The sequence below is a fragment of the Xyrauchen texanus genome, chromosome 29, assembly GCF_025860055.1.
Source record: "Xyrauchen texanus isolate HMW12.3.18 chromosome 29, RBS_HiC_50CHRs, whole genome shotgun sequence".
Taxonomy (NCBI): domain Eukaryota; kingdom Metazoa; phylum Chordata; class Actinopteri; order Cypriniformes; family Catostomidae; genus Xyrauchen; species Xyrauchen texanus.
In genome coordinates this window covers 36,384,485-36,410,893 of record NC_068304.1, presented here as the reverse complement: position 1 = coordinate 36,410,893, position 26,409 = coordinate 36,384,485, and the positions used below count along the sequence as shown (strand labels likewise).

The following is a 26,409-nucleotide window of genomic DNA, read 5'->3' as shown; positions in this document are numbered from 1 at the left end:
ATGACATTATATTATATTATAAATGTTTTCCACCTGAAAGGACTAAATATTAAATGAAACAAATGACAATAAAATGCAAAGTAATCATATCATCTGGCAGTCTACAAATTATTCTTTTGTACATGGTTTTGCCCTACAGGCCAAATGTCTTCTGTTTACAGCATACAAGTTAACATTTCACTTCTTCACAGCTGAATATGCAGTAGACACATCCACATTTTTATTTTTACATTTTACAAATAGTGTATGCATGCGCAGTGTTTTGTTTTTTGTTTTTTGTGAAGGCAAAAAAGTATCATTGTACAATTATAATTGCATATACAAAAAGGCAATAATAATAGAAAAATAAATACAGAAAAAACAGAAAAAATAAATAAATAAACAGAAAAAAAAAAAAAGTGTATGCGTAGTGTATGTATGCGCACAAGAGCGTCCGTTGCGTCACCTAATTAATATTCACGACCAAAGGAATGTTCCAGGTTCAAAAGTAGTTAAAGGCTCAACCGCATTTGTAGCATATTTATTAATATACATGAGCTGAGTCTCAGGGGGCGGGGTTGTTTTGTGCAGGGTGTCGATGACGCAGCGTTCTAAACATAAGAAGACAGACGCAGTCACTGTATGAATCATGCGTGTAGAGTAAGCCGCAACTTCTCTTTTCTTCATTTCTCTGAAGAGTTTTCACTTTTATTGTAAGTTTTTTGCTGTGGATCCGACGGGAAAACTAACCCAAGAGTTAATGCAGAGGTAAGTTTGGGAAGAAATTTAAAACTTTGAAATCAGACTTCATTGTTATCCTAACTATATTCAAAAACAGTTGCATGAACGTTGGATTGGATGCATCAGCTTTTTATTTGCAGTCTGGGTATGCATGGTAATGTGCAGGGTCATATTTACGGACTCAAATTGACACAAATGTATTCTGTTCTCTGTCCTAGTGGTACAAACATTTAAAAGTAGAAATCTGATACAAAGACAGAGAAACATACAAGGAAAAGATTTCAGATATAATAATTGGACAAAATACGGTTTAAAATTCATTACACAGGTTTTTATTTTTATTTTTTTATTTATTTATTTTTTTTAAACATTGAATATAAAAGGGATACAAAATATTTAATTTAAAATAGAACTCATAAGTTATGAGACACTGAGCATGAATTTTATTTATTTATTCATTCAAATGTTTTCAGGCTATCTGAATGTATAGCTGACTAATTTCTTGAACAACAAAGTCTTACTAAAATTAGTTTTTGTCATAAATATACAGTGTTGGGCAAGCTACTCGAAAAATCCTACCAACTACTCAACAGAAAAATGTGTTAAGCTAAAAGCTACACTTCAGAAAAAGTAGCAAGTTACATTTAAGCTACTTCATTTTTTTCAACCGCAGATGCACAGAGCATACTGTTATAGACAAAACAACTAAAAGACGTATTCACATGACGTTTATGGTACAGTATATTTCAGTTTAGTGCAATACAGTAAGTGCAATACATATGTGCACATAAAACAATCAAACAAACATGTAAATTCATATTTAGACATGCTATCTATACAAACCCATGTGTTCAACATGTAAAATCACTATTTTTAAATTTAATTTTTTATATTTATACTACTATCTCTACAAACCCATACCCATTTATATGTAATTGCACATTTCTGTATAAAAAGTGCATTCATACAATATACTGCTCATCTTAACCTGTGTCTAGCTGTTGTATTTCTGGATGTACTGGAAGCTATTTTGCTTATGAAAATAAGATGCCAAATTCCTTGTGTGTGTGAGAGAGAGAGAGAGAGAGAGAGAGAGAGAGAGAGAGAGAGAGCACATCTGGGCAATAATAATGTGATTTCTGAGGTAATACCATCAGATGGTAATACCATGTACTTTGATATACAACTATTTATGCACCATTTTGTAGTTGCATGGTGCTTCAAAGTATACTGTGTTACTACCATGGTAATTTGATATATGATTACCATAAACATCTACTATTGTATTTACATGGTGCTTCAAGGTAATTAAAAAAATTCCATGGTACTTCGCTATATTATATACATTATTGTTTACATTGTGCTCCCAGATAATGGTACATGTCCACAAAACATGGTAATGTCATGGTACTTTTTTTTAATTGGTTTTTGTGTAGGCTAATAAGTGTTTTGATACTCTTTTGGTTGGAAAATTTCTTTACCTGCTGAAGTCGTTCACAAGCTGCACACGTACTGAACTTAATAAAGACTTTCTTCATCGCTGGGAAACTATTGGATGTATTTGCAGGTTTGGTTTCCATTGATTGATTGTAGATCCACTGAAACCAGCATTATATTTATTTGCCGTGTTATAAAATATGACATGAGTTTGTTGACCATTGAGAGCGTGCACGCAAGCTTTCTGAGTCTTCCAGATTAAATTGCGAACAAATTCAGACCGCTTTCCTATCATGTGTGACCAATTAATTGTAAAGAACCGACTCCAATGAGCGATTCATTTGTGATCTGACATCTTTAGTTCTGATTCAAAACTGGCATTAGTAAACACCGGGTACAAGGCACGATGCAGCGGTGTAGCTTTTGTCAATGCTACGCTGCTACCTTGTCAAAAATATAGCTTCGCTACTGAAAAGCTAGCAAAGTTTACTACTGTCGCACTACTCAGAAATGTAGTGAAGCTACTGCCCAGCACTATATATAAAATCTGAATGGCATAAAAGCTATTATTTTGTGCAACTGATATGCTTTTGACAACTGTTTACAGTCAAATCCAAGATTGGTTGGTTGATTGACTGACTGACTGATTGGTTGATTGATTGAATGAATGTCTCTTTTAAGATCCTCACAATCTGCTGCTGTGCAGACAACCAAACCATTCAATGACAGCTGCTATTGTAAATTCAACTCATTATATTTGTTTGTAGTGTAATGGTGCAACATGCAGTGTTGTAAATCATTGTGTGAAGTTTTATTCTGCCCAACATTTTTGATTAAATGTATGACCTGTGCAAACAATTCTGTGGAAGTTTAGAAGGGCAGTATCCTATTGTAAGTCAATGTTTGCTGTACGGATTCCTGGAAGTTAGCGATGCTTCAGTGAATGGGTTTCTTTTGTCTGCAAGGACAGCTCTGAACGACAGATATGTCTTATTAGAAGAAATAAAATAATGATTTGGCATCGAAGCAAATAAGACATTCCAAGACGTTGTTCAACCAGACCAGAATCTTCCATGGCTTTTTTTCTCAGTCGCTGTTTTTTGACCTTCTTAAATTCATAGCGATATAAAGTGGCGCCAATGGCAGCAAAGAGGTTATTCAAGCCAAACTGTGGGGTAAAGAAAGTGTAGCATATGACTCTCAAAAACGTGACTTTCTTAGTCCAAAAATACATTTTGGTGTTTCTTGTTTGTTGTAATGTATATCATATTTCTGTGGGTAAATGTCACCACTTGACGTTGACAGAGGCAATGCATACCTGCTCTAGTTTGCAATTTTTGCACCAATCTAGTCATGTATGATAAATGCATGCACCTTCTTTACCACTGTCATTGTAGATTATTACCAAAATGTCCATATGGCCAAAAACTCACAAATGGGATCTTTATAATAGCTCCGTTTGTCTCTGGTAGACAGCAATGAGATTAAATGTAGATCAAAGGAAGACTTAACATAAAGATATTTCCTTTGAGAAAAAGACCCCAGTAATCTCACATGTGTCTTTTAGGGATCTCAACTGTGTGTCAGACTGGGCTCAGATTTGCCAAGATACCAAAGTCTGCAATTAAACGTCACAGATTTTAAAATTAACTGAAATATTTCTCATCCAATTGTTTCAAAAATCATATGATCAGAACTTTCCCTGCTGACAAGAACAATATCAAAACTATCAGGGGCGTAGCACCAAATTTTGGGCCCTGGGTACAAACCATCTTGCTGGGCCCCCGTACCAAATATGTATGTATAGAAAACTGACTTCTAAGGGGCCCCCCCTGCCTCGGGCCCTGGGTACTCGGTACCCTTTACCCCCCCCAGTCCAACGCCCCTGAAAACTATTGAAGATGGTTTTGCTTGTCTTAGCTGGTTTACGATGTTCTATCTGGTCTCCACTTAAGGAGTTTGGCCAGCTGTCCTCCCAGCATTACTAGCTGATAAGCGCCCCAAACTAAACACGAAGGGGGTTCACACTAGACTAGAAATTATTTCAGGCACCACAATGGACCATGGTATGACATCATGCATGAGGGATTCTGGTTTTAATAAATCACAAATAACAAATAATATTTTATTCAAAGTGTTAAAATATACCATCTACTCACTTTCCTGCAACATTAAATACACTCAGCTTAGTCAGGGCCTGTGTAGCTCAGCGAGTATTGATGCTGACTACCACCCCTGGAGTCACGAGTTTGAATCCAGGGTGTGCTGAGTGACTCCAGCCAGGTCTCCTAAGCAACCAAATTGGACCGGTTGCTAGGGAGGGTAGAGTCACATGGGGTAACCTCCTCGTCATTGCGATTAAGTGGTTCTCGCTCTCAATGCGGCATGTTGTATGTTGTGCGTGGATTGTGGAGAGTAGCATGAGCCTCCACATGCTGTGTCTCCATGGTGCCACGTGATAAGATGCATGGATTGACTGTCTCAGAAGCGGAGGCAACAGCTTCAAGAATCTTAAACTTTCAAAATCTGTTTGGAAAACGTTCAGTGTCACAAGTTTTCTGTTCCTTGGATATGTTCCTTGGAGATGTCTTTTAGCCAACATTTGATGGTCACCATGGTGACTATAGTTGACAAGAAATCAGGTTTCATTCATTCATATCCCAGCTTAATATGTAGAGATAACTATACTGTAAGTCATTAATTGGTTGATTCCCCTGAAAAAAAATCTCTTTAAAAAACAATTGCTCTGTTTGTTTGCTGTCTCACTAGCCTGACATAGCAACATAAAATCAACCTATGGTGTGAGTTTGGGGCAGGACTATCTGGTTTTTGACCAACTACAAATGGGGGCAGTGTTTGAGAAACTTGTTCTGTTTGTCATTATTTCCGACAAAAAGTGCAATTCCATTTGCCGTCTCTTGTGTCGCAGAAATTACACACATTTCCTTTAAATGGCAGGTATGCATATAAACAGAAGGCTAATTGTAAGAATTTCCTAGGGAACAGTCAGTAGAGAAAAGGGTGTTCTGGAGGGCAAAACATCCATGCTAATATTCTCTTTCTTAGATGGCTATCAGTCAGCAGTCTGTTTGAGATTTACGTAAGGCCTCATGATGATAGGTATGCACTGTGGCTATATAAAGACTCCTATGGGTTCAGGTTGCTTCTCAGGAGGCATGACCACACATGCAGATGTGTAACACAGTGAGTCAGAAGACCTGAGACCATTAGTGAAAATTAACCTATATATATATATATATAGTGAAAATTAATCTGATATATATATATATACACAGTATCTCACAAAAGTGAGTACACCCCTCACATTTTTGTAAATATTTGATTATATCTTTTCATGTGACAACACTGAAGAAATGACACTTTGCTACAATGTAAAGTAGTGAGTGTACAGCTTGAATTACAGTGTAAATTTGCTGTCCCCTCAAAATAACTCAACACACACCCATTAATGTCTAAACCGCTGGCAACAAAAGTGAGTACACCCCTAAGTGAAAATGTCCAAATTGGGCCCAATTAGCCATTTTCCCTCGCCGGTGTCATGTGACTCATTATTGTTACAAGGTCTCAGGTGTGAATGGGGAACAGGTGTGTTATACAAGCTGTACACTCACTACTTTACATTGTAGCAAAGTGTCATTTCTTCAGTGTTGTCACATGAAAAGGTATAATGAAATATTTACAAAAATGTGAGGGGTGTACTCACTTTGTGAGATACTTGTGTGTGTGTATATATATATATATATATATATATATATATATATTATATAAAAACCCTGCAAATCACTGATTGGTGCGATTTTTCTCATTAGTTTAACTTGCTCAAGCCACATATCAGCATTAATCCTGCCTCTAATTTGAAGAAACATATCGAGGTAAATTTAACATTTCTGCTTACTAGATTCTGTGTTTCTATAACGTAGCCTGTAATTTAACTATATATCACTGTGACTTTTGGGCTGCTATGAGAGATTAAAGCAATGTTATTAATAGGGCTGGACTATAAAACAATCTTTATGTTTATCTGAAAAAAGAGAAATGTCTTCGATCAAACTTTTGAGTAGTTTTCTATATTTAGCCTATGTTTTACATCTAGAACAGCAGTGTTAATTACATCAATTGCAATAGCAAGAGCACCACTGGTTGGTTGATCTAGATGAAATGACTTTTTATTTCCTGACGTCTACAGCTTCGTGTTTTTTTTTATTGACAGGCGGCTAATGTTTGAGCGCTAATGTGCGCCTAAATGGTCAAATACACTTTACACCAATGCCCGTCTTGATGAGTATTTAATTTAAACGCAGTCATTTATGTCTAAAGTGAATTTAAATAGTGTGACAAAGCGTATTTGCATCAAAATGTCGGACTTGAAGTGTACATGTAACCAAATTGAGCACTCTCTAGTAGGCTATGTCATATAAAGGCTATTAATCAAACTAAAATAACAAGGAAACGAGAACCACTCATTACTTTTGGCTGAATAACTTTAAAATGATTAATGTAATAGAATAAAACAGTGACATTTTTAATAATAATATTTTTTGAAAATACTGACCACTGATATGGAGAGTGTGTTCATTTGTATAATAAATTACCAGAAAAGTAGAGATGATAAAATAATTTATAAGTATTCTTAGCCTTTATAAATATATAAAGGTATTAACATTTGTAGAGCAATACTTCAGAACATTCCACCAGTCACAAAGTTCAGAAAATTGTGCATCATGCATGAGAATGAGAACACAATTTTTTCTGGGCTTAAAAGATTCAAGAACTAAAGGAGGACAATGTGCCATTTTTCAGTTCTAGGTTAATTCAGTGTAAGTGAAGGGGTGCCAAAATGTTGATAAAAGTAATACATACAACTCCAGTGGATTAATCCATGACTTCAGAATTTATAAGACAGGGGTGGGTGAGAAACAGATCAATATTTTAGTCCATTTTGCAAGAAAGTCTTCTCTCTGCCCAGTAGATGGCGATATACATGAAGAATGTGAATCACCATAAACCCAAGAAGAAAGTGAAAGTTAAAGTGGAGATTGACTGAGCAGGGAGGAGAATTAATAGTAAAAAAGGAATTTAATATTGATCTGTTTCTCACCACATCTATTATATCGCTTCTGAAGACATGGATGAAACCACTGAAGGCACATGGATTAGAATACTTTTATGCTGATTTATGTGATTTGTGGAGCTTCAATATTTTAGCACTGATTCACTTTCATTGTGTGTTACCAAAAGAGCTGAGATATTCTTCTAAAAATCTTAATTTGTGTTCTGCGAAGAAGGAAAGTCATACACAGAATGATACAGAGAATTTTCATTTTTGGGTGAATTATTCCTTTTTAAGTGTGATGTAGCCCCTGTACCAAACAACTTTTCCCATGCCTGCGGTACCTCCTCTATTGTGCAGGACATGACGTGCCAAGTGATCCTGCTTATTTAGCATTTCTTTGCAATCCTTGCATTGTTCGAACATGTTTTATGCACAACAATAACACTTTGTCAGCATTAAGGGATATTTAGACCGTACATATAAACTGATTTTAATGTAATTGTTTCATACATTACGATTTAAAATGGTGATCAGTGTATTGAAAATAACTTTTTAATCATTTAATTTCTGATATCATGTCTCCCTTTTATTTTTTTGGAATCAGATTCATGTAGTGTTTATCATAGATAAGTGATGGATTTTAAGAGTTGGCATACAGTGTTCATTATAATGGGGCATAGGTTTTGCAACTCTGTACTCAATGCTCTCTACTCATGAGTACTTTTAAATGAGCTACTCTTTTCTCGTACTTGAGTAGTTTTTAGGATAGCTACTTTTACTCTACTCACACTAATGTTTTGGGAAGTAACAGTACTTCAACTTGAGTATGATTTTTCAGTACTCTTTCCATCCCTGGACATCTCCAGGGTTTCATCCTTTTGATAATAGATCACTGAATAATAACACAAATTTCCCCTATAAATTATGTATATACAGGTTTGTGATTGGGCCAGTTCTTATGCAATTTAACAGTAAATTACTGTAATTATTTTCCTGCTAATTTTTCCCTAAATTCATTTAGTTAATACATTAGTAAGAATACATTTTGTAGCATACTATAAACAGTTTCTACAGTATGGCACGGTGGAAAATAAAGCAATATTACTGTAAAAACAACATACTGTAAAGAGTTATACATACAGTAATAATACTGCCAAAACAACAAATATAATTTACAGTGTACACTTGGCAAAACTACAGATTTGTGAGATATGGTCCGGTTCGAGTCTGCTTGGCAGTGAAGTGTCCATCAGTTGAAGCATGAGCATTTCAGTTTGGAACGACCCTTCAACATTGGGCCTTTCTGAGGCGGATTGATCCCGTTTGGAACACAGGGTGAATCTACCATAAACATGACTGTCAACAGTTTTATTCTTGGCTGTGACCTCTTACAAAAGCTCATATGGCACCTGGGTCAGCGTAGGGTAGAGGAGTGTCACTTTATCAGACATTTCACTCATTCTTGGTCTATTATCAAGCGCCACAGAGTTTTTACACTTCATGTAAATCAACCCATAAATAGCTATATGAAGATTGGATAGGAGAAAGTATTTTGACTTCTGAAAAAAATACACACATCACCTTTAATTAACATAACTACATTGTTCAAACATTATGTGAACGTGTTAAAGATATTCCGATATTCGAAAACTCAATATGTTGTCTCTAATGTACCTGAGGCTGGTTGTACCTGTCTGGACACATCCAGAATGTTGTCTCCATTCCAGCTGTCTCTGTGATGGAGAATGTCAAGCCAGATAAGGTTCTGTTCTGTTGGTTAATCAATTGGCATGGAGTGGGGTAGACTGATGATTAAGAATCCAGAAAAGTCTCTTACCAAGAGTTGCTCAAGCCAAACTGTCTATGCAATCAGACTACCGCAAAACACTTTGGATAAAAAGCATTTGCTAAATACTCACAGGAGTTAGTGTTGCGTAGACACACAACACACATGGGCTCAGACCTGGAGACACTCTAGTGAAGTAAAATCTCAAAGTCTCATTTCTGTTGTGCAATGCTCTGATAATAACTTCAGACATGGTGTTTAATGAGAAGATCTTGAGGTGACCACTATGGGCATGCTTTCACTAATCATAGTTTAGATAAGCTGCAAAAGACAAGGTATTAAGCAGTGAGGCCACTTTAACTGATTGCATTACCTGCAATAGCATGTATTGTTTGCATAACAGGAAATTACTGCTTTGTTGTGTCTTATTGGTAGCAAAGATTACTCAATGTGGACCAATGCAGACAGTGAAAATCTTTAATTGCATTCTCTATTTCAAAATGTACATATACAGTAGTGTAATGGTGCACCAGCATGTTGTAGTCTGTATCTCCATGGCTAAACAAAATTCAGTTTCAGAATAGGCACATACCTTAAAGCCTTGGCTACAAAAACAATGCTTGGCTTTGGCTCACATGTTTTTAATAAATAATGGGGAAAGTTGTCACAATGGGAACATGTCATTAAAAATCTTATTATAGGCTGTTTAAGTGTTGTTTTTCTTGATCTCACAATACAATCGGAAACCGTAGGTTGACCTTTCTTTAGCTAAAATCGCTCTCTGCTTACTGAAATTCAAATCACTTCCCCCAGTAGCCAAAGCAGTACCTATTGATGGGCACGTTTGAGCTCCATTTTTCTGGTGTAATGTCAAAGGTGAGTTGTTTTCAGCTGTACAGACTGTTATACAGTGAAGATGAATGCATATTTTATCAACTATACCCCAAATCTAAACCTAACCATGAGTGGAGTAAAAATGTTTTGTTAGAGGGAAAATGTGTTCTCTAAATTGCTCTCATCACTCATTATGTGACAGCAATTGTTTGCTGGTTTTAACATGGTATCCGAACTCTGGTCACCCACGTTATTGATGCAATACACTTCCGGTGGTGCCTCAGGGGAAGGTAAACACACTGGAGCTGATGCAAACATGTCTGATAGGAGATGGTGCTTGTCATGAAACTGAAATACGGTTCAGGCTAATGTTAAATGAAAACACAAACAGGGCATTAGCCTACCTACATGCCTCAACACATACTTAATACCTGCTTATATCATTCGCAGAATTTTATGCATTTAAGTAGTTGCTTTAATCACTTTCTAACCAGACTTTAAGCATAACTGTTTAAACAATAAAATTCTCATTACACATAGGTGTTATATGTGAAACTATTACACTTGTAAACTGGAAAACACTCTTGGCTATAAATCATTACATAAGATATGATTAATACTCAGTTTACATACCCAGTTCTTACATGTGCAGAAAATGTGGTCAAACTCCACACATGCAATCCATATGCATCCTTCAAAAATGATTCATAATAAACACAAAATGTTAACATTCAACTCTTCTGAACACATATTTAATGCAATTTTTGAGCATTTTGTGTAAAATTTGATCTCTACCCAAAGATTTCTCAACCGATGAACAAAACCGGGAGCTCTCTTGCCCAATGTATGTTCTCACATTTCTAACATGGGAGAGTGCATTAAAGTAGGTGTGGCAAAACTGTGGTTCTTAAATTGGCCACATTCAATTTTTGACTAATTCTCCATTTGGCTACACTGCTAGAGAAACAAGCATTTGTGCAATTGCACTTTTGACTCAAATCCTTACTTCCTCATGTGTCAACTCAATCCAGATTTTTCCTAGTGTGTAAAGTTTTGATTTCAACCTGATCTCATAGAATCATGTTACTATACAAAAATGTTTTGCAAAATTATTTTTGCATGGCTCATAGTATGTATCCTGATGAAATAAATACTCAATAACAAAATGAATACCAATACAATAATAAAAATGACTTTTATTCACTTTTGCACAAATAAACGCTTTTCACCTTATTCCTCACACAATGCTCTCTTGCGACATCGAAACACTTTATTGCAGTGCATGACTTTTACGTTTATTTGTTTTAACATTTGCATTACATTACTTGTTCAAACATGATTCAGTCGTGCAGTAGCTCAAATGATAGAGCGTTGCAGTTGCGATTAAAAAAATACAGGGTCTTGAAGCGCGTTCGAGTCGACTTGTAAGTCAAAAGTGTCAAAGAAGAACCATAAAATTATGTGGTTGCTTCAGCAATTTAATTTTTTTCATCTCACATTTGCTTTTGCAGGTAGATTCAGTTTTAGGGTAGAGAGGAAGGTTTTGTCTATTTAAAACTACGTAAAGAATTAACCTTCAAAACACCGTCTGTTTGAGAGACAATTTAACTTGCTAGGAATGTTTCACCTTTGAACTGCTTCGATAAGTGTAATGAACTACACAATATCATCTTGCAAAAGATGGAGGAGCCGTTCCATCCGCCAGGGATCGGAGGACTCGCTGCCATCTGCTCTGGGTGGAGCAGTTGTCGTCCGCCATAGGGCGGAGGAGTGGCTGAGGACCAGGCGATGGCGTGTCCGGGGACCGCAAGCACGTTTTTCTCTCTTTCTCTCCTCTCCCTCTTCTCATCTCTCCCCAGGTTCCCAGGTGGACCATCTGCTAGTGGAACGGCTGGAAGGGCAGCGTCTCCCCTCCAGAGATGGGGGTGGAGTAGGCCAGTCCGGATGGCGCCCCAGCGTGAATCGTGCGAGGGAGGAGTGTGATGAGGAGGAGGGTGTTGCTGGGCCGTGAGGGTGAACGGCCAGCACTGAGTCAACTAATATGACGAAGAGAGAGATAAAGGGCAGCCGGAGATGAGAGAGAGAGAGAGAGAGAGAGAGAGAGACCGAGACCAGAGAGAGAGACAGAGACCCATGGCTTGTTTGTTTGTGTGTGGCTTTTGTACTCAACATTTGTGTAATAGACATGGACAGTTGTCTCATTTTGAAAAATTGTATTATATTTTAGGTTGGACATTTTGGAATTAAAGATAAGGAAACAGTAGTCAAGAACTGCTATGTCACACTAGACTAGAGTCTTTGATGGCATCCTTTAATCGCTGTTCTAGTGAATGCTTTGCTTTCTTTGATAGTAAGAATAGAGTTCTTCATTTTAATATGAATTGACTCTTTCAGATGGAGAACCGAAAAGAGAAAAAGAGGAATTTCAATTCATTCTTTTCCTGTGTCTTGAGCAAGCTTGTGTCACCTGATCAGTTTGTCTCTGATATCTATTGAAAGTGCTATGAAAACTCAGTTTGATTTAACCCAGAGGCTATTGTGAACTACGTTTGCCATTTACAAAACATACTGTATATTTAATTTTTCTGGAAAAAAATAAATTCAATAAAAATTTCTGGAGTTGCAAGTCAAATTGTTTGTTTCCAGGAGTGTTGGTTATTCTTGTTTTTGAGATGTTACAGACATTACATCTGATTTTCTATAAAATAATAATTATTATTAAAATATCTGAATAAATAGTTCTTATTCAAAGTAATGTGCAGCATCATCCATTCACTGCCAACCAATCAAATTTAGCATTATAAAATTCTGAATCTATGTATTGATTATCATTGTCTTGTGTAGTCCAAACATCATCTTCAGACTAAAACTGAACTTTTGGTCAGATTTTAGTACTGAATGCACTTAGCTGCACGTAAAGCTATAGGATGCTCCCTATTTAGTGAATTAATTAACCTCCGGTGTGCTGTCTGTCTGCACTGCTCTCAGAAAAGTACGAAATGCACCTTATTTTCTCTCCTTATAAATCCTCTGAAAGCAAAATGGTTTCAGTTTTTGGATAAACCCAATGATTCTCAATGTGAAAATGAACTGTAAATATATAGGAATGCATTTACTATAGTTAATGAGATTAACCATATTGTACAGTGATAATAAAATGTAACAAAAATTATATTAAAAATGAAGTGAAATGACCCACGGATGTGTTAATGTTGAAAGTTATTCAAAAAAACGAACATGTGATTTATTTATTTATTTTTAACTTTTGAGGGGAAAAAAGTCCTATTTTCCACATATGTGGACATCAAGTTTGTCAGTGCTCTGATGCACGACAAATGAATGTATATTTTAAAGCGGCATATCAAACAAAACTAGAGATGCTGTGCTTTACAATCAAACCGGTTTCAATGAAAAAACTTAGAGGTATCTTACCAGAGGCACTTTTGTTCATGGTGTGCCCGTAGAAGCATTTCATGGAAATTGACGTCATGGTGTTGTGTCATGTAACCCCTTGTGACGGGGCGCATAGCTACCGTCACGGCAGCAATATGCTGCCTAGTCTAGTACACAAAGACTGAGTGCAAATGTGACCTGTATGTGTTTGTCTAGCACAGTAATGTCTTCTGTTAAATCTTTATACCGTTATAAATCAGCGGTTAACCTAGCCTTTCATTGCAAAACTTCATAGTTATCCCGTAGCTTTTGTGTGCACACTTTTAACAACTAATACTACGGTGATTTATATGCTATAGCTACTTCTATCAACACATGTCTTGCTGTTTGAAAGAAAATCATGTCATTTACGTTACAGTCATAATCAGTTACAATAATCACACAACACATGTTTTTAGTATGTATCTGTTTTTTTAGTTTAAGAGAAACAAAGCTTTGACATACCATCTTTGTCATACTAGCGTCTCCGGTTTGTTTGTGTAAAGGAAAATTTGCTGCAATTGTGGGGTTTAAATGAAGCTATGACTTCCGGGTCAATAGGAAATGACCTGGAGTTTGAGTTATTAATTTGTAGCTGTTAAATATGACTTGTTGCTTGCCAATTGTTAGCTGAAACTGTAGAAATAATATTCTGCAATTTTCTAGTTTTATAGAGGTAGTATTTCTGCTGTTTTTAAGCATTTATGTCTTTGTCATCTGAGCCACCCCTGCACCATAATTATGTGTTGGTATGTTCCAATTCCAGGGGTGATCTCAGGCCTGTAAAGTCTAGTATTGTCATTCTGTCAGGGAGAGCGTGGGTGAGAGGACATAAGTCTGTCTTTGCTCTAATTGTAGTGACTTGTGTTAAGGTCAATTTTCAAACAGCCGTAAAAGTTTGATTGTTGAAATTTTTCTTTTTGTTTTTTTTTTTTTTTTTTGACTCTCATGTCAATTTACTTTATTTACTAAACAGTGTTTTTTTTTCCTTTTGTTAATTTTTATTGCCTTTCATTGGCCTTAACTGGGACAAATAAAAAGATCCCATCTGAACAAACGTATCCAACCTCTCCTGAGTGCTTTCATCTGCTCACGACGATTCAGTCACGTCTACCCATAACATTTGGTGGCAGTGGTTTCCGGGTAAACAGTGTCCGAGCAGCACTCGGGAAGTTAAGATGGACAATCAAGGCAGAGGTGCGGCACCCCCTAGAGATGGTTCAGCTATGGGTACTAGGCCTAAATCCACAGAGTCATCCAAGCATCCCACTCCGGTGGTCGAAGACAGGACAGATCGCTTGGAGAGGATTGTAAGAACGATGGTGGAGTCTCAGCGGCATCAGCAGGACCAGTTAGAGGCAGGGGCGCTTCGACAAGATCGGAGATGGAAAGGTATGGAGCACCAATTCAAGCAACTACAGCAACTGGTGAGAGGCGACCCAGCATTACCACAGGCGACGGAGCAGCCACTCACCAGACTGCAACCGATGGACCCGCCCAGCTCCCGCCCTGCAACAGCCTTTGATCCACTCAACATGCCTTTTCTGGATGTACCAACTCCTCAGCTACATCCAGATCAGCATCCAGTACCAGGGATGCAGAGCTCCCTTAACTCCACTGCTCTCGGCCTTGCCACACCTCTAAACCTCCAGCGGGGGTGGAAACCCCCTAGAATGTCCTCGTATGAAGAGGATGAAGATATTGAACACTATTTGACCACCTTCGAAAGGCTTGCAGCAGCGAGTCAGTGGCCACAGGAGACTTGAGCATTGTACCTTGTGCCCTTGTTGAATGGTAAGGCCAGATCTGCTTATGTAGCCATGTGTGTTGAAGACAGCCAGGATTACATGAAAGTGAAGCAAGCCATTCTCAACAAGTTCAACATCAGTACAGAGACTTACCGCCAGCGTTTCCGCTCCAAGTCTATCAAGGAGGGTGAGACGGCGAAAGAACTGCAAGCCCGGCTAAAGGACCTGATGGACCAAGTGTGCGACCAAATTGTGCTGGAGCAGTTCCTGGGCATGCTGTACCCTGAGCTTCAAGTATGGGTGAGAGAACGCACCCCGGTTACGTCGGTGCAAGCAGCAGATCTGGTGGAGACCTTCATGGCTGCCAGACAATCCAGAAGAGGCTATCATCTGGGTCTACAACAACAGGACTGGAGAAGACCCTACCAAGCAGCCCAAAGAGAGCCAGAGAAGACAGTCCCTGGTAGGTCTGCGGGTGGTAGTAGTCGTGTGTTTAGACAATCCAATAGCCCCAATGTTAGCCCTAATCCAACTGGAACACCTAGGGTACCTATATGTCACGGTTGTGGTCAACAAGGTCACATCAGACCCAATTGTTCACTGAAGAAAATGTCTGATTCCAGACTATGTTACCTACCTGGCCCTAGCAAGCACTTATCTTGTGTGTCTTCTGATGTTACTGTCCCTGTGAAGATAAATGGAAAGATAGTACAGGCTTTAGTTGACTCAGGAAGTAGTCAGTCTTTCGTTCTTCAGTCTTGTTTGAGGTCTGATTTCCAGCCTGTGGGCAAAGTGAGAGTCCGTTGTGTCCATGGTGATGAGTCTGAGCACCAGACCAGTGAGGTTCTCATAGATATTAATGGCCAAAAATATTTGTTAACCGTAGGAATTTTGGATAAATGCCCTTACCCTGTAATTTTAGGCCAGGATGTGCCAGTTCTTACAGAGCTATTGCAAAGTGTTAACACAGTCAGTGCTTATGTTACAACTAGAGCACAGGCCAATACCAAAATAGACTCCAACGTGTGGTCAGAGTTACCATTTGAGAATTGTCCTGGTGATAAACCTAAAAAGTCCAAGGCAGAGAAGCGTAGAGCAAAGGTGGCAGGTACATTGGTGCAGGAAAGTCTGTCCTTTCCACAGCTAGAGGACATTGAAGTCTTTGAAGACTTCAAGAAGCTTCAACAGGAAGACCCCACACTTAGCTCTTGCTTTTCTTCTGTTAAGACCGATGAAGAGGCTAGGGATGCCATGAGGGAGGGTGACAGGTGTTTTGTTATCAATAATGGGAAAATGTATCGAGTGAGTACAGACACAGAGCAGTTAGTGGTTCCTAAGACTCTGAGAGCCAAAGTGTTACACCTAGGTCATAGTATTCCATGGTCAGGACATCTAGGCAGGGAGAAGACTGAGAAGAGAATCCTGCAAAGATTTTATTGGCCAGGTGTTAATAGGGACATAGCAGAGTACTCTAGGTCTTGCCCAGAGTGCCAGTTGTCTGCTCGCTCCAAAAGAGGCTTAAAAGCTCCCCTCATCAATCTCCCAATTATTGACAGGCCTTTTAGTCGCATTGCTATGGATGTAGTTGGGCCCTTAGAGAGGAGTCGGGCAGGGCATCGCTATATCTTGGTAATTTGCGATTACGCAACACGTTACCCTGAAGCATTCCCCCTCAGAAATACTAAGGCAAGGCAAGTGGCCAATAGTTTTATTCAACTTTTCTCCCGTGTGGGTGTCCCCAAAGAAATCTTAACTGATCAGGGAACTAATTTCACCAGCAAGGCATTGAGACAGGTGTACTCCCTGTTAGGGATTCGGGGCATTAAAACCACACCTTACCACCCGCAGACCGACGGTATGGTTGAGAGATTCAATCAGACCCTGAAGTCGATGCTGCGGAAGTTCGTGTCGGAATCAGGAGCTGACTGGGACCAGTGGCTTCCTTACCTATTGTTTGCCTACAGAGAGGTACCGCAGTCATCCACCGGGTTCTCCCCCTTCGAACTCCTGTTCGGGCGGGAAGTGAGAGGCCCACTTGACATTCTCCGAGAGAGTTGGGAGGGGGACGCTCCTCACCAACCTACCAACATTGTGAGTTATGTCCTGAAAATGCGAGAGAAGCTGGAACAGCTGAGTTCCAGGGCTCACCAACATCTGGCTCAGGCTCAAACGAGGCAGAAAACGTGGTATGATCGGACAGCACGTAGTCGCACCTTTGTGTCCGGACAGAAAGTGCTGCTGCTGTTGCCTTCATCAGAAAGCAGTTTGCTGGCGAAGTGGCAAGGCCCTTTCAAGGTACTTCGCAAGGTTGGTGAGGTTACCTATGAAATCTCAATGCCAGACAGACGTCGCTCTAAACAGATCTTCCACGTGAACCTCTTAAAACAATGGATTGATCGACCATCTTCTGTCCAAGACCAGCTGTGGGCGCGGACTGTGGAAGAGGAAGAAGAGCCGTTGGAGCAGTACTTTCCTACTGTGGGCGGCAAGTCAACCTACCCCTCAGTTACCCATTTGACAAATGAACAGCAGGAGGACCTAAAGAAAATCATCCCAAGAGACCTGTTCCGAGACCAGCCAGGGCGAACTGACGTCATCACTCACGACATCCGGCTGACTTCTCCAGGTCCTATTCGGCAGACCACCACCAGGGTTCCAGCGCGACTGATCCCCGCGCTGAAGCAGGATGTGGAGGCGATGCTGGAAATGGGGGTGATCGAGACATCACACAGCGAGTGGTGCAGTCCCGTGGTCCTGGTGCCAAAAAAAGATGGGGGGCTTCGCTTCTGTGTAGATTTTTCGAAGCTGAATACCATCTCAGCTTTTGACCCATATCCCATGCCTCGTGTACACGACCTGGTGGAGCGCCTGGGAAAGGCTGAGTTCCTCAGCACCTTGGACTTGTGTAAAGGGTACTGGCAAGTGCCACTCAACGCCCAAGCACGAGAACTGACCGCCTTCAAAGCTCCATCTGGATTGTTCCAGTTTAAGGTCATGCCCTTTGGCCTTCATGGAGCAGCAGCAACATTCCAGCGTCTCATGGATGAAGTGCTGAGGGGCGCTGAGGACCATGCCGCTGCTTATATTGATGATGTCATCATTCACAGTTCGTCGTGGGAAGAACATCTTCAACACCTTAGTGATGTCTTCCGAAGGATTCGGCAGGCCGGGTTGGTAGTGAATGCCAGCAAATGCCAGCTTGCTCGGGCTGAAGTGTGCTACTTGGGATATGTCCTGGGTGGCGGTACTATACGTCCTCAGGTCAGCAAGGTGGAAGCCATCCGCAGCTCCCAGCCGCCTACAACCAAGAAGGGGGTTAGATCTTTTCTGGGGTTGGTCGGATGGTACCGGCGCTTTATTTCCAACTTTTCAAGCCGAGCAGCTCCCTTGTCAGATCTCACTCGTAAGACCAGCCCCAATAAGGTGGTCTGGACTGCGGAGTGTCAGGCAGCTTTCCACGACCTCAAGGAGAGCATGTGCCATGAACCAGTGTTGCAGAGTCCTGATTTTTCCTTACCCTTCACGGTGCAAACCGACGCTTCGGGCATTGGACTGGGAGCAGTGTTGTTGCAGGGTGAGGGGGAGGACAAAAGACCTATACAGTTTGTGAGCCGCAAACTGTTCCCTCGCGAGACTCGGTACTCCACCATTGAAAAGGAGTGTCTTGCCATCAAGTGGGCTCTGGACACTTTAAAATATTACCTTGTTGGCAAAGAGTTTGTCTTGGAGACAGACCACAGGCCCTTGCAATGGCTGCACCGTATGCGTGACTTTAATTCCAGAATCACCCGATGGCACCTGTCCTTGCAGCCATACAGGTTTACTGTGAGGTATAGAGCGGGAAAGGATAACGTTGTTGCTGACTTTCTTTCACGTCATGAGATGGACCTAGACGTTCTCTCTTAAGGGGGGGGTGTGTGACGGGGCGCATAGCTACCGTCACGGCAGCAATATGCTGCCTAGTCTAGTACACAAAGACTGAGTGCAAATGTGACCTGTATGTGTTTGTCTAGCACAGTAATGTCTTCTGTTAAATCTTTATACCGTTATAAATCAGCGGTTAACCTAGCCTTTCATTGCAAAACTTCATAGTTATCCCGTAGCTTTTGTGTGCACACTTTTAACAACTAATACTACGGTGATTTATATGCTATAGCTACTTCTATCAACACATGTCTTGCTGTTTGAAAGAAAATCATGTCATTTACGTTACAGTCATAATCAGTTACAATAATCACGCAACACATGTTTTTAGTATGTATCTGTTTTTTTAGTTTAAGAGAAACAAAGCTTTGACATACCATCTTTGTCATACTAGCGTCTCCGGTTTGTTTGTGTAAAGGAAAATTTGCTGCAATTGTGGGGTTTAAATGAAGCTATGACTTCCGGGTCAATAGGAAATGACCTGGAGTTTGAGTTATTAATTTGTAGCTGTTAAATATGACTTGTTGCTTGCCAATTGTTAGCTGAAACTGTAGAAATAATATTCTGCAATTTTCCAGTTTTATAGAGGTAGTATTTCTGCTGTTTTTAAGCATTTATGTCTTTGTCATCTGAGCCACCCCTGCACCATAATCATGTGTTGGTATGTTCCAATTCCAGGGGTGATCTCAGGCCTATAAAGTCTAGTATTGTCATTCTGTCAGGGAGAGCGTGGGTGAGAGGACATAAGTCTGTCTTTGCTCTAATTGTAGTGACTTGTGTTAAGGTCAATTTTCAAACAGCCGTAAAAGTTTGATTGTTGAAATTTTTCTTTTTGTTTTTTTTTTTTTGTTTTTTTGACTCTCATGTCAATTTACTTTATTTACTAAACAGTGTTTTTTTTTCCTTTTGTTAATTTGTATTGCCTTTCATTGGCCTTAACTGGGACAAATAAAAAGATCCCATCTGAACAAACGTATCCAACCTCTCCTGAGTGCTTTCATCTGCTCACGACGATTCAGTCACGTCTACCCATAACACCCCTAAATGGCAGTGTAGAGTGTTGCAAACTTCATTCAGTTGGCTTAAATTTATTGAAAGTATGCATTGCGTATTTGTAAAGCCAAAATACAATGTTCACACACGTGGGTGCGAGATTTTACAAGGTTAAGATACCTGTTCTGTGTTAATAATGTCTCATTTGAGCTTTCTCTGTGAATAATCATGTTACCAGTCTTCATTTTACAGTTAATAGGACCATTTCAGTACAATATAGCTTCAAAATGATGGCCAAGAATAGAACATGTAAACTAGGAAATGCCTCCTCATGTTGAATCAGTGCCCAATCAGATACCCTGTATGGGCACAGTAGGCTATTTCTTGTTTAAAGGAAACCTTTATTAAACATTGACACAATCTGTGCATGTCATTGTCTCTGTATCTGAATTGCTGAAGAGCTGGTATGCATTTATTGAATTACTGACCTATCATCGGTTCACACATATGTCCGTTAAGTGTCCCACTTCATGTTTGTCCCTGCGACTAAGACCTCTATCTCCTCCTGACATGACACACAAACACGCACTCCACTGCTGGTCAGGTGATGCTTTCCTGTCCCATATTGTCATAACTGCACAATTGCACAACAGTTGATGACAACAAGTACAAACAGAATTACATTTTTTACTTCCTTTATTTTGGCCACTTTATTGGCTGTTTTTGGACTGTTTTCTTACTATTTCTGCAGGATGTAAACTACTACGCATAGTATGCAAATTTTCTGTATGTATTACTTTTCTAAAAAGCTTTATTACCATAGATTTTCTATGATTTTACTAAAAATGTTATGGTAAAAAGTTGATTATTGTAGTAAAAACCATGGTCAATTTTGTGGTTGGTGTGGTTTTACTACAAACCCCATAGTTGAACTATGGTTACTGTAGTAGAACCATGGTTTTCATAAAGCTATTGCGAGGGAACTCGAAACAATTGGGAAGAAATGCATAATCAAGGGTTTCCAAAACTCTCGAACCCTAAGTATGACCAATAGAAATAGTGATGCTTAGCTTGGCAAGTTTCACTATTAATTGTAAGGGCAATTAAATAATAATGCTAAAGCATAATCTGTATATCTGTTTACACTCCTATATTCATACATGATTGGTTTTATCTTCTGTTTTTCAGAATGTGAGGCAGTCTCCATTAAGATGACATCTCTTAACCTTTCCAGCTCCATTCTGCCTTCCTGCACCTACAAGGAGGACTTCAAACGCTACCTCCTCCCATCCATCTACAGCTTGGTCTTCATTTTCGGGCTGCCTCTCAACTTCATCATCATTTTGAGAATCTGGGGCTCCCGTCACACATTGACGCGCAGCCAGATCTACATGCTCAACCTTGCTGTGGCTGACTTCCTGTACGTCTGCTCACTTCCTCTTCTCATATACAACTACGCCAGCTGGGACTATTGGCCATTTGGCGACTTCACTTGCCGCATGGTTCGCTTTCAGTTCTACAGCAACCTACATGGAAGCATCTTTTTCCTCACCTGCATCAGCTTACAACGCTACCTCGGGATCTGCCATCCACTCACGCAGTGGCCCAGACGAGGTGGACGCAGGCTGACGTGGATGATCTGCGCTGGCGTATGGGTGGCTGTTGTGGTGCTCTGCGCCCCAACGTTTGAGTTTGCCTCAACCGGAATCCAACGCAACCGTACAGTGTGCTACGACCTCAGCGTTCCCAATCGTGCACCTGAGTACTTCCCCTACGGCATCGCCTTGACCTGCATGGGTTTTGTTCTGCCATTCCTGGTGATCATGGTGCTGTACTGTAAAATGGCAAGGGTTCTTTGTGAGATTGGCGTAGCCAGAGGTGACTCTGCCACGGAGAAGAAGAGTAAAGCCGTTAAGATGATTATAATCGTAATGCTGGTGTTCGCCATCAGTTTTTTGCCATTCCATGTGACAAAGACGCTCTACTTGTTGGTCAGGACTTTTCCTACAGCTCCTTGTGAAATGAGGAACCTCTTGTCAGTGGTCTACAAAAGCACGAGACCATTCGCCAGTATGAACAGTGTGCTAGATCCCATTCTGTTCTACTTCACCCAACCAAAGTACAGACGCACTACGAAGAGCTTGCTGCTGAAGATCACCTCCATTAAAGAGAAGAGTTCCAAAGTGTGATGAAACCACACCTTTGTGGGTGGATCTAAAATTATTAAAAAAACACTTAGTAGGTGGAATGGATGTCAAAAGGACCAGTACTTTGGCACAAAGTCCATACTAATTACCAGTTAGTACCATGTGCTGCCCTTTGCACTGTCTGACTGATAGATGGCTGCTTTCAGATGCTCGTAATGCACTCAATAATTATCTTCATTAAAAAGAATTAACTCCCAAAGACATGAATTGTAATTGTGCAATATATGTAAGAAATCATGAAGACTCAAGTCGTATCAGTAACCTTATAGAAGCTGTTTTATTCTACATGGAGAGGGTCCACACATGGGGGCTGCCATATTAGAATCACATGACATGTCCTGGTTTTGGACACTTTCACTCACTGATTAAAGTAATCATGGCTGACTGTGAATACTAAGTTTCTACAATGGCATCTGAAACCGAAAACTATAGATTTTAAATGATGTTGCATTCAAGCCACTAGGTGTCAGTGTAAGTAAGTAAGTAAATAAAGTAGTGCGTTTAATAGCATGTTAATTTTTGGTTTGGTATTGAAACCGGTAGTGAAAATTGTGAAAGTTTACTTGTAATGGTATTGACCACTGAAATGGTGGTATTGTAACAACACATATAACAAATCATATGTTATATGTTATTCTACAATATCCCATTGGTATTCTATGTACATAGTGACATAAAACTATGAAGCATGTAGTAGCCTGCTACCTGTACTTTGAAGGTTGGACATAATTGCTGAAGGATGTACAACTTAAAACAGATTGTTGTTTTATGTTTCAGTGTTTTCATTACACATAAGCAATGTTAGGAGTAGTTAGCCTAACTAAATGTAGCAACACTACTAACCTAATTAGGGGCGAATTCTAATTGAATGTGGTCATCCCTATACCCTGCTCACTCTGAAGGGCAGAGCCTTGGATGTGGGTACTCTGAAGAGAGCATGGCAATACTGAATGAATGTACCTTTCGCTAACAGTCTTCGTTAAAAGATTAATTTTCTTTCTTTCGTTTGGAACGACCCCTGAATTATATGACTGTGTGTTGAAGTAAATATAGCAGAAGAGTAAGTACTTTCTACGTTGAATAAGTTAATTTATGTGTAAACTTAAAAATATTAAGTAAATTCGACATTTGCTCTTTTCAAACATGTATCAAATTAATTATCTTGCTTAAGTAAATGTTATTTATGATCATTTGTTATGTTTACAATGGATCATAATGTAACACTCCTTAAGTATAAAATCTTGTACTTCGGAGGTAAATAAAATAAGTAAATTTTACTTAATTTTTTGCAGCATGCAGCCTGCTTGAATGATTAATGAGCTTGCATGGTTTCACTGTTTGTGAAACTTGTTTCACAAACAAGTTTCTTGTTTCTATGTGGAAGGCTTGTTTCTATGTGGAAGGCTTCTGTATTTATACGTGTTAAGTGTTTATTAAGAAAGTTCAATATGTGAAATGTTCTCATAAAATGTTCATTTACTTTTCATAAGTTTTAAGTACCATGTTTATCAGATTTGTAAGTTAAGATTACTGTATTGACTGAAATATTTAGTTAAATGTACTCACTGACTTTAATCAATATTGTGTGCAAAAACTGTTTGAGAGGCGCCCCCTTCTCGCAGTGCCCTTCAGGGGCGCAAAAATGCCATCTGAAATTCACCCTACGTTTTTCAGGAACGTTAAAAGTAGTTCAGCTATTTTCACAATAGTGTTGCATTTCCAATAACTTGAATTCACTTTAGTGAGTCAGTTCTTTCAGACGGTTCATGTAAATGAACTAAATGATTCACTTGCGCCCAACGTATCTTTAAAGGGACTTTGCTACAGTTTCAAAGCAGCTTCTCCAACACTGCACAAAAAGCATTTGTGACAGGTTAAATGTGTAGTTTACTCAAAATAGAATATATAGGTTTTTATATATATATATATATATATATATATATATATATATATATATATTCAGCATTCACTCACCCTCATGTTGTTCCAAACCTGTATGACTTTTTCTTCTTCTTCTGTGGAACATAAAAGACTGAATGTTTGACTCACTATTCACTTTCATATGGCATATTTTTCTTCCACACAATGAAAGTGAACTGTATCTGAGACAGTCAGTAGAAGTGTTGCACTTATAGGTGAAATCAACCTTGCAAATTGCTTTCTCATATTTGACTATGCATTGAGAATTTTAACATTGAAAATAATACACATCAGCTACAACAGTATTTGTTTCTGCAATAATAAATTGTAGGGCTGACTTGAAACGATTTGAACGCAAACAATAGCACCATCTGTGCAACATACTGCATCTGCAGCACATTATCTTAATGATTGTGTGTGATGTCTTACTGACACGTTGGACAACTGTACATCCTGTATATGACGATGTTTTGTCCAACAAGAAACGTATATAATATTATCGACAACATGTGTACATATCTTGATTGAGGATCAAAGCTTACAAAGAAACAGTTGGCAAGGCCTGTTTTTTTATGAACAGGGCAATTTAATTGCAGTTGTAGACATCATTTGGATTGTAATATATTTGTATTTGATGGCACGCTTCAAAATGGCAGAAAACTACAATGACTGTATCAATACAAACAAGAAAAAGCATCAACACACTCTGTACCATGAACAGTTGAACACTTTCAATTATAAAACACAGTGTTTTTACTTCAAAACAAAGGCAGCAGTCGTTTTAGTCAGTATTGGCCAGTATTATGTATGTGCAATTTTCGTATACTGTATCTTTTTAAAATTACTGTATTTTGCTTTTGTATTTTAAGGGTGGAGAGCAACCCTTTTCTTTTAATGTGAATGAACGTCTTTATAACTGAATTGTTTTGATGCATAACAATATATTTAATATGTAATAATAGTAACTAATTTGGTTTCTTGCAAAGTCTGTCAAGACCATGTTCTGGTCACATTACACCTTACATAAAAAAATTTAAATAAAATAATAAAATGAAATGTTTAATTTTGCATAAAGAAAATAAAGCCTTTTGTATTCATTTAATATTTATTGCATTGTGGCATTAACTTCTTGACAGTTAAGCATATTTCCCCTCAAATTCTTGTTTTGCAATAATAATAATAATAGTAGGTCTAATGTCATTTTAATTTCTGTAATGAGAGAAAAATTATTCATACACATAATAATGGTATTTTTATCATGCATACGTATGTAAATGTAATACATTTTATTTATGAATGTATACATTTTATTTATAAAATATGATTAGGCATAGTGAGAATTGAAAGAAAAACATCTAAAAGCAATGCGCACGCGCTGACAGTAGGTGGCAGATTTTACCATGGCAACAACGGTGGTATCTATGGTCAAAGCATTAATTAAGCTTTTATCATTTACACAGTAAAATCATTTACACTAATAAAATGTTTCAAGAAGAACATATAAACAACCTATGATATGAAATAGCTATATATATATATATATATATATATATATATATATATATATATATATATATATATATAGCTATTTTAGATAATGAAGGATACATTCCAGTTGTGTCTATATTGTGGTTTGTCAGTACAAGATCTTTTGTGCATACTGCTTATTAAATACTAAAGTTACTGTCTGGATTACAGTCACTGTGCAAATATAATGTCTTGCAATGAATGTTTGCTTATGTCTTTGGTATTTAGGCCTACAATTTAACCTCTCTATATAAATAACAAACATAATATCAAATTAAATGTTTGTAGTTTTACTATGTCATTTACAGTAGCAGTATGTTTCAGTCATTTTCAGGTCTGTGTAAATGTTTTATTCCATTAAATGTTTTAAGACCAATTGATTTGTCTGACTTAATTAAGTGTAGACTACCATTATACTTTTTCTTTCATGATTTCTTGTTTGTCCTGTCAATATTAATCTATAAACTTTAATTCCTAAAATGTGTCAATTAAATGTGTTTACAACATCTTGTTGCTGAAAGTAAGTATTTTCACACTTAAAGGGATAGTTCACCCAAAAATGAAAATTCAGCTCCAAATATCACATAAATCAGCATAAAAGTAATCCATGCAGTGGTAAAATCAATATCTTCAGATGTGATATTAAAGTAGATCACTTTCACATTCTTCTTCTTGTGTTTTTGTTGATTAACATTCTTTTTTGCATACTGCCCCCTACTGAGCAGGGAGAAGAATTTCAAGCATCTGTTTCTCACCAACACATTTCATATCACTTCTAAAAATATAGATTAAAACAGTGAAGTCAAA

General features: G+C 38.5%; 1 protein-coding gene across 1 annotated transcript; it reads left to right on the top strand.

The window, feature by feature from the left end:
• The first annotated feature begins 609 nt into the window (after nt 1-609).
• On the top strand, nt 610-25,590 carry LOC127623165 (P2Y purinoceptor 3-like). The gene is made up of 2 exons (XM_052097464.1): nt 610-747; nt 21,137-25,590. The coding sequence occupies exon 2, from the start codon at nt 21,160-21,162 to the stop codon at nt 22,135-22,137; it is 978 nt and encodes a 325-aa protein (XP_051953424.1). The 5' UTR covers nt 610-747; nt 21,137-21,159; the 3' UTR covers nt 22,138-25,590.
• The last annotated feature ends 819 nt before the right edge of the window (nt 25,591-26,409 follow it).